This window comes from Daktulosphaira vitifoliae, unplaced genomic scaffold, assembly GCF_025091365.1.
Source record: "Daktulosphaira vitifoliae isolate Bord-2020 unplaced genomic scaffold, ASM2509136v1 Scaffold_3, whole genome shotgun sequence".
NCBI classification, from domain to species: Eukaryota; Metazoa; Arthropoda; class Insecta; order Hemiptera; family Phylloxeridae; genus Daktulosphaira; species Daktulosphaira vitifoliae.
In genome coordinates, this window is record NW_026099574.1 from 30032557 (window position 1) to 30047698 (window position 15142).

General features: G+C 27.6%; 2 protein-coding genes across 7 annotated transcripts in view; both read left to right on the forward strand.

Annotated features, from left to right (window-relative positions):
- Positions 1-15142, forward strand: part of LOC126902945 (putative leucine-rich repeat-containing protein DDB_G0290503) — a 46967-nt gene that overhangs the window by 30818 nt on the left and 1007 nt on the right. The window lies entirely within an intron of this gene.
- Positions 8624-15142, forward strand: part of LOC126902947 (uncharacterized) — a 29793-nt gene continuing 23274 nt past the window's right edge. The window contains exons 1-2 of one of the 5 annotated variants that reach the window (XM_050680753.1): positions 8624-8812; positions 12383-12483. In XM_050680753.1, the coding sequence (XP_050536710.1) occupies positions 12435-12483 (49 nt within the window). In that variant the 5' untranslated portion in view covers positions 8624-8812; positions 12383-12434. Of the gene's footprint in view, positions 8916-11861; positions 12042-12216; positions 12238-12382; positions 12484-15142 lie in introns of those variants that run through there. The other 4 variants (XM_050680751.1, XM_050680754.1, XM_050680755.1 and 1 more) reach the window with 4 other exon arrangements.

The window sequence follows — 15142 nt, forward strand, 5'->3', positions numbered from 1 at the left end:
CGAAAACTGTTTTTTCAGATGTAAAGACCATGTGTTTAATAGCGCCTTAAATTGTAATATTTTATTTACTGTGGTTGAGTCATGAGAATTTAGTACTGCCTGGGCACATATAGTTATCGAGTTGATAACCGAAATATGTTTCTTAAAAAATATTTGTTTACTGATATACAACACAATAAACATGGCGCTGTGATTGTGTGTGTTAATATGCTAGTAATATTATTGTCGCCAATATCTTTAAAAAGGGTTTTAGGTTTAAGAAAATTAGTAATATAAGAAACACATTTTCAAGTGTTACTATTGTCGTAGTCAGTAAACTATCAATACATTTTTGTTAATTTACGAATTGAGCAAAATCATTGTTGAACATTTTTTCTAAAATCCTTCGAACAAAATTCATTTATTGTCCTCTGCAAATAACTTAGGTAAAAATATATGATTTTACTAATAGGCAAACCAACTAACAATAAAAAAAATGTTATGTTACTACGAAGTCTATAATAACACAAACATTTTATTTTAATGTACGAGAAATTTATTGATACAAACTTAGAATAATTATTTAATGTTCGTCAACAAGGTTGGATAGTAAATTTCATTTTTATATTAATGGAAATTATTCTGATATCACTTTATCATGAATTTTTCTATGGGATTTTAAGATAAATGTTAAAAAATATATATATATACGTGTTTTACTTTTTTCAATGAACTAAAATAAACACCTAACAATAACGACTGGTCATTACCTCAATTTAAACCTAATTACTTTTGCAGCTATTAGCATTTTAATACTTCGAGGTTTAGGGTATTATTAATTTTTTTACCGCAACACATTATTGTTATATTATGTCGTTGGGTTAATTTAAAAAAAAAACGGACGTTGCCAATACTTGTGTGTGTACAGCTACTAATTGGCCATTAATATTTGCATTGCTCGACGTGCGGTTTAAGTTCTATGCGAAGTTACCCACACGAATACATAGTCCGTGTGCACGTGGTAAATAAAATGTAGCGGTGCTCACCGTATTTGTGCTCTTTTAGAGGCGCAATCTCATGAATTATCAAGTAGGCACTTAAGGCGAACCGTCTGCACAGTAATGCGTTTATATTATCCAAAGTTAATATAAATAGCTAATTTTCTAGGTCGGCCGTTTCATCGGTGCATGTAATTTATCTAAACGCGCGTTGAAGTGCGCTCATGACACTTTTGGTGCATTTTCGCGTTGCACGTTTGGCTGTGCGGCGTCTACTTGCGCACGCTTAATAATCCCGTCGGTGAGCGTAATGCTCTCGGCGTTCCTACCAACACACTTCCATCGAGCTCGCTGTTATTTATGTTCTCCTCGTAGTTTGCTCACAATACAGTGATTAGTGTACCCAAACGGTGCCGTTGTCACATAAGCCGTTAAACGTTTTGGCTCGCAATTTCACGTCTCTTGGTTTTGGATTACTCGCACTAAGAGGTCGGAGAGTACGAAACACCGGATTTGTTATTATTACAACCTCGTGTCGCGTACACACTATAGCGTATCATCCGTAAGCGTAGCATTACACTCGGACGTACATAGCGATCGGTTTGGTTGGCATACCTTGGCCGCCGGGCTTTTGAGAAAATCTCCCAACGTCAAAATTTATGAGGTTCCACCCTATAAGCTCGTCTTATGTGTTTCAACCGTCGAGTATTCAAATTATTTTGACAACAATCGCTTTGTTAAACGCTCACACGACTACCTCTTAAATTTCAACGCGTCGCACAATGTTTACAACACTCTGTTTTAATGATACTTTTGGGGGGTGCGTTTTATCTTTTTTGGTTTTGTTATCGCCAGTAACACCCAAAAGTTTTGATATTCCGTCATGGCAGATGAAGGTGTATAAATATTAAATCTAGTAGGTCTGCCTAAAAAAAATCCCAACGTAAAATAAATAATAATTAAAAACATTTGACATTTAAATTATTAATGTTTGTTTTTTTAAATAAAAAAAAAACACAGGACGGGTGAATATATTTTTTTTGTTTGGTAAAAATTAATAATATATTTGTTGCTTAAAAGTAGAAAATTAACTTTTGATTATACTAAGAGATATTTTAAAATGAATTATTTTATATCACGTCGTCATATTAATATTCAATAACTAAATATTCACAGTGATATTATTTTGTTCATTGTTGTCTTTATTTAAGTTTTTTGTTATTTAAAGAGCCGAAAAAATCGATTATTGATTTCTTGAATAATGATGGGAAATTTAAAAATTAAAATGTAAAAAATAAGTAATTTTGAATGTTTATATTTGTATGAGATTATTTAGAGAATTTGTGAGAACGTGTTTATAAGAAACTTGGGTCAATAACATCCAATTATATAAATAGATACTGACCGACAAACTTCCCTGGGTCAAAATAACACCATAATAATATATAATTCGTTATCACTTAACGACTATTTAGGAGGTATAAAATTAATGAGTTTGAACAAATGTGTGGGATTTAATTGATTCGCAGCGTTCATAGAAAAAAATCTTCCATTAGCGATATTTAAATTAATTCTCAAATTAAATATGAAATATTTTTATTGTTTTAACATTAAACTGAATCCTTCAAGGAATCACTGCGTTTGATTTGTTTTTAAAGGAATAAACTAAATTTAATTAACATGAATAGTAATTTACTGATTATAATATAAAATTTCCTGTGTATAACAATTGCTGAGATGTAGTATTTGGTGGTTTTTCTAAAACATTTATGGACAAAGTATAGGTATAATATTTTCTAAGTATAAAACAATAATTTGTTGAATTCACTAAATTTTTAAATATTGTCTTATTTATTCATAGAGGAACCGTTTTCAACTAAATAATCTATTATTGTGATAATTACATATATAATTGTAAATGTGTCTTCTTCAACTCTATTAATAAATAGTTTTTAAATGAGTACTTAAAATATTGAAATTAAATATTATATTTTTCAAAGTTAGTTTTTCGGGTTTTGAGACGAAAGAAAAAATTAGGATTGTTTTAAACGCATTTAAAACACCAAAAATTTTAAAATTCACTTTGGTCATTTTAAACCGTCTACTTATATTTGAAACAGGTTTTTTATTTCATTTTTTGTTTACACAACCCTGGGAATAAACACCAACTTATCTAACTTCCCTGAATGCGATTAACTGATTGAAATTTCTAATAATCAATATACAGACAAATTAAATGTGTTTTGACAGTGGCTATTGAATTTTAATATTAATTAAAATATTATAACTATTAATCAATGAATTATAATCTCCAGAAGAAGTTAAGGTGTTATGTTGTCTGGACATGACGAAATGAATAGGATAAAATCTTCGCATAGATTAGTACATGACGTTTAATGATAGAGCTCTGTGTAAAGTTTCGTAACTTGAATAAATAATAATTTGAACTCGCATAAAAGATTCGATGAGAAGTTTACATTTTTAACATCACTCAACCTGACGTTTGACTGCGTACCAGGTGTGATACGGAGTAGTTAACAGGTATTATTTGTAACTTCAAAACATCAAAAATTAAATCTATATAATTACCACGCCATTGAATAATGCATTTGGGGAAGTCGACTGAGGAAATTTAACTTATAAATAATACAAGTGTTGTTTTTATAATTCGATATTCGTAAAAATTGAAGCATAGTTAGTAAAAAAATTAAACAAACTAGGTTGTATTGTATCTCGGGACAAGTCTGATATTCTGACACCATAGGTCAGGTATACTTGAGTATGTCTGTAGTATGGAAGTACTTAAGTACTTCCGCGATGACTAAAGATGAAATCAGTGCTTATAATGCATCCTACATTGTTCAATAATGTTTACAATATACGATCAAGAGATTGAAAGTCACAGTGATGTGTAAATGGTTCAATGAAAAATGCACATAATATAGAAAAGCCAGTGAAGTCTAAAATAGCCAATTTAAAACTCAGCACGTTTGAAAATTGCAGTTAAACACTTGATAATTTGATATGACAATGCAATTTCTTGGAAATATTTTCATGAATATAATACAATTCAAATATAATTGAACAGCCGTGTTATTTGAGATGTACACATCTGAGTATTACAATGCCGTTATTATCAAATAAAGTGAATTGTTTCGATGTTATTATTAACGTATCTCATGTTTTATTGAAATATTTTTAAGAGACAAATATCGTGTGGTAACAATAAACGATAATTCGGTTTTATTCGTCAAAAGGTTTTCACCCAACACGGAAAGCAATAACACGAAAACTGAACACGTGATTTACATCCGATAGCAATAAAATAATGTTGCATATAGACATACTTATCGGATAGAGGCCAACCAGAGGAAATTGGACTACCCGCAGCAGTCTGAAATGTCTGTGTCACCGCCTTGTCTGCACAATAAAGTCGTTGAGACTATACTTTTATATTCATTATTTAGCACCGAGTATTCTACTTTCGTTTGTAATACAATGTTTGAATAATCATTAAGTCATTGAGCGGAGAAAAAAAAATGTTATCATTTTGAACAGTTGTTTGTTCCGCTGGTTTTATAATCGTATTTTATTTTTATTCACCGCAAAATTACTTTTTGAATTGTCCAATGCGTTTGATTGTATTTTTTTTTATTTCTTGGCATTAAAAACCCAAGGGTTCTAGAGATGATAACGATAAAAAACGATAAGAAGTGCAACGAACGCGCTTTCGTTTATGAAACGGTGCCAAAAGTCGTAAATTCATTAAAAATACATCGAAATAAAATGATATTAGAATTAAGAAAATTTTTAAGTCGTCAGTTTAGATATTAAACGATTGTTTTGTTTAAGTTGAATTTTTATAATGACGGTGTTATGCATAGGCAATTTCCGTACATTTATGTCAACAGGATTATTGTTGCCAACATTTATTTTTTTACTTAATTTAGTATGATTAATTTATTGACAGTACGGTATTGTCTTAGTTTAATTTTATTTATGTAAAGAGAATGTTTGTGTAGCTATTTTTGATTACGGCTTAGAAAAATAAATATTAGTAGTAATTTTAATGATTTATTAATCAACAATTGAAGCTTTTAAATTCAGCACATTTCAATTTGAACATTAAATCATATTAATTTGTTTGATTATTAATATATTTTTTAATAATGATCTCTCTGTATTGAAACGCTGTTATGTAATATTTTGCTGGTAACGATATCGAGTTACTGATCACTTTGAGTAAAAATGATCACATATCGGATTTCATCATATTAGACATTTTGTTTTAATTAAATATAATATTTTCTAAATAAATATGCAAGCTACTAATATGGAAATTAAATTTGTAATTTATACAAATGCTAAAAATATAACAAAAAGTGTAACTTTTACGTAAAGTCTAAACTTTGAATTCGTTTATCTCGAAATACCTCTTACGATATGAGCTTTTTGCATTCCAAATGCGATATAACATTTTTTAATTTAAGTGAAATGAGTCCTATAAATTTTTTAAATTTAATTTGTGCTAATTTTTATAATGTTGGCGCAATGTGTGGATAATTAGAATTCGTACTTTTCGTGGTTAATAATATTATTATTACAAATTGCTAAAGTTATTCCAACTACGAGAGTATATCTGTAAATCTAAAACTTTGTGTTAACTTTAATTACTGATCCAAAACACTATATAGAAAATTTTAGTGAAATTGCCATAGAATACGTTTTTAATGATATTACATATTTTCAGTGTAGTATTTTTACGATGTAGACTAATTTAAAGTACGAACAATTTTAAATTGAACAAAAACTGTTTAAAAATATCAACAGAGTGTTATGAAAAATCATAAAAATATATATTTTATTTTAATGGGATTTTGATTACCTATTTTGTGTGTTTTGAATATTACAGACTATAAATATAATTTAATCGGTTTATATAATGAGTTCGTTTGTGATTAAATATTATTTGATTGTTTTGGTCGGTTTTCTTTTTTAATTTAACCCTTTTTCACAATAACCGTATTGTCTATTGGACGTGATTGAATTTGGATAGGCATAGACGAGAACGACAAAGGGGAAAGAAACATAAAGAAGCGTAATTTCATGCAGATTTAAAAATAAAAATAAAGAGAAATAAATTTACACGCAGCTGCAAAAACCACTGGAATAATATAAAAAAAACCCATTGTTTAAAAATAAATCATTATCCTGGACGAGAAAAGGACAAGGTCATTATTTCTCATCACGCGTAGTAAAAATGATAAAAAGGCGACTAACGTTCTCTTCATTGCCCACAGCCACTTTGTACTTCATGAACTTTCAAATACTGGTGTGTTTTTAATCGTTCATTTTTTAATCCATATAACTCATTTCAAAAATAAATTATATAATATATTATTATTTGTACCCTATTTAAGTACGCAGTATATTTAATTTACGACTTAACACCGCTGCACTAGTTATGCTTTTTGCTGTGTCCATTAATGTATACATACAAATATTAAATGTTTATTTTTTTTTTTTGGAGCAATTAATTTTTTTGAAAAAATGCTGTTGTTGGTCAAACTATTTTCATTTACTAAACTATAAGTATTTTTGACTATATTTATTTTTTCAAAACATTCAAAACAACATTTTATAAAATTGTATTCTATGTATGCAATATTGCAGTATGGCATTAAATGTTTAAATATATTATTAACTAATTATAGACTGTGTATTTATCATACGACGTGGGTACAATAATAGTATTTGTGAACACACATATATATATATTAATTGTATTTAATAGTCTGACCTCCTGTTGACATCTCACTTATTTAATAGTTAATGCCAACAGAAATATATGTTTGTCAATAAGTTTAATTTTTATTTACATTGTTATTAAAACTGGTATTTATTTATCACATGAACAAACAAAGCCTCTTATGAATTAAGACTTGGGTTTATGTCAAGTATTATAAATAGGATATCCACGTAAGCGGGTTAAGAGGTATTATTTAGAGTATATTACATACACATTCAATACACAGATTTGTATAACAGATATAAATTAAAAGCGTTAGTAAAATATACTTTATGCTAATTCAACGTGTATGAGAATGTTTAAACCCAACATCTTATTACATTTACACGTGAGTATAAATAAGATTTTTATTGCAATCATCTACACTTGATTTAATTAATTATATTTGTATAATGTACTTTGTAATAAATGTTACATGTACAAATTATTACAATGTATTGACTAGGATTTCTTCCTGGTAGGGGAGTATATGTATAAGTACATGTCTTTATGACGCCCTCCAAACGAACAAATTTGTATTAATTGTTATTAATTTATCTTTACTTTTGAAAAACGACGCTTGTGTTAAAGAGGACGGGAAAACTTTCACAGTCCAACGTAATGGAATCAAATTTCAGTTCTTACACACTGATACACAACACGTTCTCGACAGAGCTAAGTACTCATTAAAATTTTTAATTTATTTCAAACATAGACAAAAAATTTGCTTTGAATAATAGTTATACATTTTTTTATTCAGAAAAAACAATAAAGCGATACTTATAAAGTAGATATTAATATAGATTTAAAAAATCATCATTTATGTTATTATAATAGACCCATTTTTAGGGATAAATAAAACAAAATATTGAATTATGTTAACAACAGTTGAGAAATGTTAATCATCTGTTTTTATATTATAAAAATAAGATAAATGAGAATGTGTTATTGTCGCCCTGATAACGTTATTTTTTAAAATTGCTATCTGGGTGTTATTTTATACCTTTTAATATCCGCACCGAAGCTAAAATAATTGATATTCAAGTAAATCTCGGCAAAACTATTAGAATCAAATTATAATAACGCCAGCAGCTAAGTATAAGTAAAAGAGGCTATACAATTTCCGTTTTTATCAATAGATAAAATATAATGAGTGTTTAAAGTAACCAGATTTTATTTTAAGTTTTTCGCCGTTAAACAATATTGATATTTTAGTCCATTATTGTCAGTTGCTCAACTGACTACGGGATTACTACAGGAACTTAACAAAAAAAAAAAAATTATTCAAATTAATTTTCTTTTTGAACTTTTAATGGTTATAAAACCAGTAGTTGCATCATCGTCAAAAGACTTGAAAATTGTTCTAATTTAAAATAAAACGCTCAACTCCCTAGAGACGTTCTCTATTTAACAAAATGAAAGAATGATAAAAATAAATGAAGACGATGGCGGCGGCGGTTAACGTTATGGTCTTCTTTTATTAACAAAGTCACACCTCTTGCGCATTAAATTGAGAGTTTTGTGAATAGCACGACAGCGGCAAAGGTTTCCGCATTTGAATATTTTCAATTACAGAAAACCTTTATTTTTATATTGTTATTTCTAGTCGGGCTTGTTTTTTACTGTGAAATCACTCGGCGTTATTGTTGTTTTGACGGACTAGTACTTAAGTGGCCTTTAGGAGTCGTGGAAGACACGTACGGCTGGTCCACTAGAGTAAACACGACCGAGTGATCGAATAATAATATTGTGCGTGACTGTTTGCATGTGTCCGTCGACGGCGCATGTCTGTTTGGTTGCCGGCTTAAGGAGCCATGTGTTCGACTTTTTTACCGGATTCTCCAGTCTGTTACGCCAACCGGATATCGACGCGTGTGCATGTCAAACGTCGTGCCGACAAATTCGCGGGTTGTCTTTATCGAATTTATTTCGTTGTGAACGTTTTCGTTTTTTACCAGCTGCCCAAGTAAAAGGGCTCGGTAACATTTATTGTTCTAATTCGAAGGAAAAATGATTATACGTTTTAAATGGACAACCAAATTGCCTGAGGGTTAGTCTTACTAGAAATAATTTTACTTAAGTTAACATTTTTTCCGTGCCGTGAAAAGTACAATCCATTAGTTGAAATTACTTTACCTTGTAATATTCAGGTAGGATAACATTACGTGAATTAAATCGGCTTCGAACAAAATATAGAGTTATAGTAATATAATACTTGAAATATTAAGAAGTAGATTCAACTGAAAAAACAGTTTTACATTAAAATAAAAATTTATTAACATTTCTTATTATCTTTCATAACAATAGGCTCGAAATATGACATGTATTGTGTTTTGCATTCAAACATTAATGTATAAATTCTATTTGTAACTTTTAGTGTTGATCAAAAAATATCTTTGAACTTTTCATTCAATACAACACAAAATTGTCAAAATATTAAGTTTTATTATCGTTACTAGTAAAGGTCTTTTGAATGTTTTATAATTCATAAAATGTTTGTCAGGTTAACTTAATAAAAAAAATTTAAATTACTGGTTGTTCGATTTAAATTTCCGTTACTTCTTAAAGCCATCAAATAATTTGATTGTAGGTGTTCACTATGACACTACGAATCGTTTAAAATAATACCATTAGTTATTGAATCATATGTTTTGTTATCTGTTGAAAATAGACTATAAAAAGTAACTCGAAGAATCTAATTGTATTTTGGTAAGGCTTTTTAACGAAATTGTAAACTTCTTGAGAAGTCCTAGATATAAAAATCGTGAATATATATGTATTTATGAACTAAAAATAATTGTTTGATAAAAAAATCTGTTTTAAGCCATTGGTACACTCTGGGGGTTTTAGAAAGGGTTTAGCCCCCTAATTCTATTATAGTTCCCGCCCAAATGGTGAAAATTGCATGTAAATTTATACAGCATTTTTTTTAAGGAGAACAGATATTAAATTAGAACCTTCAAAAATGTTGTTATAATTTCGTCAAAAAAAAAAACTTATAAAATTATTTATTAAAGATTAAAATAACTTCTTACAATAAAAATAAAATAAATTAAATATAGTTGACTCCCATATAATGGAGATGACACATTTTTATTGGATTAGTATTTATTGATATCTGATAGTGATTAAAATTACTACCGTAAAATTCTTCTATGTGAAATTAATCATATCTATCAAAAATTACATGATTGTCGTCTTTAGAGGCCTCTCATAGAAGACAAATCATGGGAAAGTTTTCTTTTTATTAAACGTATAATAAAATAGAAAATGTTCAATTTATTTAGTTTTGAATGATATTTACGTTGCTATGCAAAACGCTTTAAAATCAAATATTTTCATAGAAAATTGTATGATTTTGAGATTTAATACTCTTAAAAATCAAGGGAAAAAACGTTTTGAATTCTACATTTGCTATCTATCCCTTAAGAATTACATAACTCTTTATTTTGTTTTTTTTAATAATCTTTTAACTGGAAAAAATTGATAGGATCATAATCCTTGTCAAACAAGATTCTTTAATGTTGGATGACTTTTTCTGGTAATTTAAGAAAATTTTTAGAATGTATCGAATTGGGTTTAATATATTTTACAAAGTTTAGTTTACCTTTTTTTTTTTTTTACTACAGTTTATACAAATAGTTTGCATATTCGGATATCATAACTTCAAATAAATAACAACGCGATTTTAATTTTAATATACCTAGTAAATATTTGTATCTATTTTGATAAATTCTTTTGTACAGGAATTATTATTAAGGTTATACATTTTAAGCAACTATATTTTTCAAATTTAAATAAATAATAAAATCTTCAAATTTATGAACACTTTAGTACACAATCATTAATATTTTAATTATTTATAATGGTTGTTTTGCATGTTGAACATCAATCAACCATTTGCTATTTTTAGAATTGCTGCCCTAGTCGAATTGAGTGATCAGCGTCACTGCATTGTTTTAGCATTAATTTTATGTAGGTTTACAGAAGTTCAGCTTTTTAAGACATTATGAAAGATTTAAATGAAAAATATTTGATGTGATTTTAAGCCTTCCAAAAACTTGGATTTTTAAAAATTATGTTGTTGGCAAGGTAAATATATAAAGCACTGTCAATAAAAAAATACCCAATTATCTGTCTAGTTTTATCCGCTATTTAAGTTATTTCAATATAAGGTAAGTTTTAAAATTAACAACATCGACTGTTTTATAACAGTTAAAAATTTTTTATAAAAATTGTTTGACATATTTCTGTTTATTACGGAAATTAAGGGATAGTTTTCAAAATTATGATGTTGATAGCTTCAACTATATTTTTGATCATTTAAAGTATCTTTTCAACAACTTTAAATCACGATATCTTCGTAAGTTAATAGTACAAAGCAGTAGTTTAGAGGAATTGATAGATTCGAGTTAAAACAATGTACCCCTTATGATGAGAGATATTCATGTATTTTTTTTTAAACTAGTTTAACCATTAAAATCACTATTTCATTACATAAACAGTCTCCATTATTATCGCGGTATGTTTTTAAAATCTGATCGCAATGTTACATTAGTGTATATTGCACATTAATTAACATTAATAGATGTTCAATATGTGTTGAAAATATCGCTTTATTTATGTCGACTATTAAGCGTCGCCTAAACGTTGTTTTGACATAATTGCAACAAAAAATACAATTTAACTTGAAACTACTTAATATTGCACAGTGGGTAATAGCTATTCAGTTGCGCATTAAAAAAGAAAGGCGGTATGAATTCCTGTTTGTTTTCTTGTAAATAGCAAAATAAAAATGATTTTGTTCGATAGTTTTATAGTTTAGTAAACCATTTACTGTTTTATTAGCAAGATAAATAAAAAAGCACATACATTCTAAAATTGATCGTCTGTCTGTCCTTTTAGCTAAAGGATTTTACAAAGCATACAGTTAGTGGTATTGTTATTATTGTTGTACGAGACTATAGTAATCCATAGGACTATTGTGTAATTTATCATTAGAGAGAAGTTTATTAATGTGACGGTACGTGACTTGTGCTCATAGCTTTGCTTGCGTTTTGGAAATAATACATCAATTTGCTTTCCATTAATATTATTGCGTTTGTCGCAAAGATAAGTATTGTTTAGCTATCATCAAACATCTATAAACAGTAACTGAAACTACTTAACGTAATTAATTTTAGGTAAAAAAAAATATTGCTTAACGAGTATGTTAATATTTAAATAAAAATTGCGCAGTAATCCAGCTAATTTTCAAAAACTTATTTCAACATAAAGTGAGTTCTAAAAGTATTAACATCGATCGTTTTAAAACAACTGTTACTTTTATAGCTGTAATTTCTTAAGACATTTTATAATGAGAATAAGGGGAATTTTTCAAAATTATGGCGTTGATAGGTTCAACTAGATACGTTTTGTGATCTTTTCGTTGAGCAAATTCGGACCAAGAAGTGCGGAATAATCGTATATTAAGTTTGTACATAGCAATAAAAAAAAAATCATTTTATCATAATTACTACTATGATAATGCTTTACAAACAAAAACAATAGAATCATTTTATATTGCATAAAAATGTAGGTAATATAAAAAAAAACTTAATACTTTTTATTTTTTTGCAGGGTTACTCCTTTTGATCGAGACTATTGCATAAGTCAAAACTGAAAAAATAATGTGGCTTATTTTTTTATGCATACTACAACTATTGTACACGTGGAATTGTAAGTAGAATTATCAAGTATTATATGAATTAAAATTTATATTGAAGCTTAGAAAAATATATATTGCCTTAAAAAAATATATTTATAAATACACAAAAAAAACTTAATGCTTACAATTATCTTTCTTTGTAGATCAAATTAATTGCAAAATTTTTAGTTTAATTTTCCATTTTTAACGGAAATTGTGACTAGAAATATTATAGACACTTAGGCTTTATCATTTATTTCTGTATGAAAATTGAACAAATTCTAAAAAATATAATAACAACTTATGTTATATAATTTTTTAAGGAGAATTTCTTTAATTTCATTTCATTTTATCTAGGAAAAAAGTGTGTACCTAACGAATTACATTTTTTTTGTCAATTAATGTCAAAGTTGAATTAATATAATTTTTTTTCATTGTAATTAGGATAATAAGCAGTTAAACAGTATTAAATAGTTACTTTTTTTTTAACAAAAAAAAGTAGAATATACATAATAAGGATATTTTAATCATTTGAAGAGTGAATGTGTCAAACGTTCTATGTGCCAAAAAATTGAAAAATTGTTTTATTTCTGATTTATGTTCTATGAGCCAAAGGTCACAATCTTGTATGTGTTTCAAGTGTCAATTAAATTTTTTACTTGTACAAAATTGCGTTCATAGATTGTATTTGTTCTGTGAGACATGCCCTTTGTTACCTGTACGTTCTAAGTGCCTTGGGCGAATATAATAGTTTGACGATTACAATATTATAATATAGTTCGTTATATTTCAAAATAACTAATACTGGTGTTGTTGTATTCGTTAAGTTTTCTTTTTCATTTGTTTAATTGTGTTATTATGGATACTGAAAGTATACATATTTTACGAAGTGGTAAAAAAAGAAGAAATGATCAGACTAAAAAAAGAATTAGTGGAAAATCGTATGCGACCAGGAAAAGCAATAATACAATTCAGGAAAGCGTCAACTTAGTTGTTATAACTTTGGAATACATCTCGGTGACAGCAATACAGCCTTTATGTATATGTGGGATGAAAGTATTGCTTCTCGTGGAAGCTCAGAAATCGCTTCTTTTCTTTTTCAAGTTATTAACAAAAACGAAAATACGATAAATCGCAAAAAACTAATTATATGGTCAGACAACTGTGCTGGCCAAAATAAAAATAAAACGTTAGTAGTTTTGATGTTATATTTAATAAATATGGGGATATTTGATGAGATTATACAAAAATTTTTGATAAGTGGCCACTCTCTCTTGGCTTGTGATCGTGATTTCGCTATTATCGAAAAGAGACGTAGAGTTTTTCAAAATTTCACTCCTTCTGATTTACAAGAAATGGTTAGAGCAGCGAAGTTGATAAATCCATTTCGAGTTATTCCGATGGATGAAAACAACTTTTTTTCATTTAAAGACATTGCTAACAATTTTTTTAACACAACCAAGTTTCCAATGTTCGATGATTAAAGTTTCATTTTTAACTCCCAAAAAAATCTATTATAAAAAAACATTTTCAGATGAAGAACTTTGGAAAGATTTTAACGTTTTTAAAAGAAATGCTACTATAGACCAACTTAAAAATCAGACATTTATACCTATACCGAAACCCACATTGTCGTCAGAGAAGAAAAAAGATTTGTTGGCCATGATTCCTTTTTTACCTGATAAGCACAGAAACTTCTATAAAAATATAACGTCATGAATTAATTTTTTTTGCTATTTATTATGATGTTGCTATGTTCTAATTATGTTTAATCTAGATTTTTTTTTAAATTATTATTAGGTTTGTTAATTTATTTTTCAATTTGTGATACTCAAGAAAGCTACTGTTTTCTTTTCTTGTTACATTTTTATATGAAGAAAAAATTTTATTTTACGTTTTGAGATTTACTGATAATGTCATGTTAGTTTAAGAGTATTTTTTATTTAAGTTTGTACATTTATTTTTCAATTTGTGATACTCAAAAAAAGTGTTGATTTTTTTACATATTTTATAAAAATATATATGAAGTCTTAATAAAATAAAGAATGATTTTCTGTTATCTATAATAAAATATTGGTACTTGGAACGATAATATTATCACATTATTTGAAACTTGGAACTTTAATATTATAATACTTGGCACTTGGAACTGTCATTAGCAAATGTTTAATTTATACTAATATGAAATGACAAAATAAAATAATAGAAATTTACGAGGCTATTAATATAGTGTAAATATAGCATAACATATATTTTTATACAAAATTATAAGAAAATTTTTAATTTGTGATGTTTTTTGTGTTTTCTGAACAAATATTTTTTTGGCACATAGAACGTTTGACACATTCACTCTTCATTTATAAAATGAAATTTATATAACACAAATATTCTTAGTAATAAGACACGCACGACCGCTTCAAAGTATTTGTAATTTGAACTAATTTTATACTTATCAAAAAATTATCAAAAATTTATAACATTTCCTAGTTGTCTGTAGTATATAGTAGAGTTTTTACTTTTCTGTTCACTGGTTTTTATACACGATTTAAAATTTGGCCCTTGGGTCTTAGACATTTATTATTAACAATACTTGTAACCAGAGTTACCATTGGATACTTTAAGTCTTTAATCTTTTTTCAACATATACGTTTTAACTTGTATACCACAAGTCGTCGTACCTTTGTTCATGAA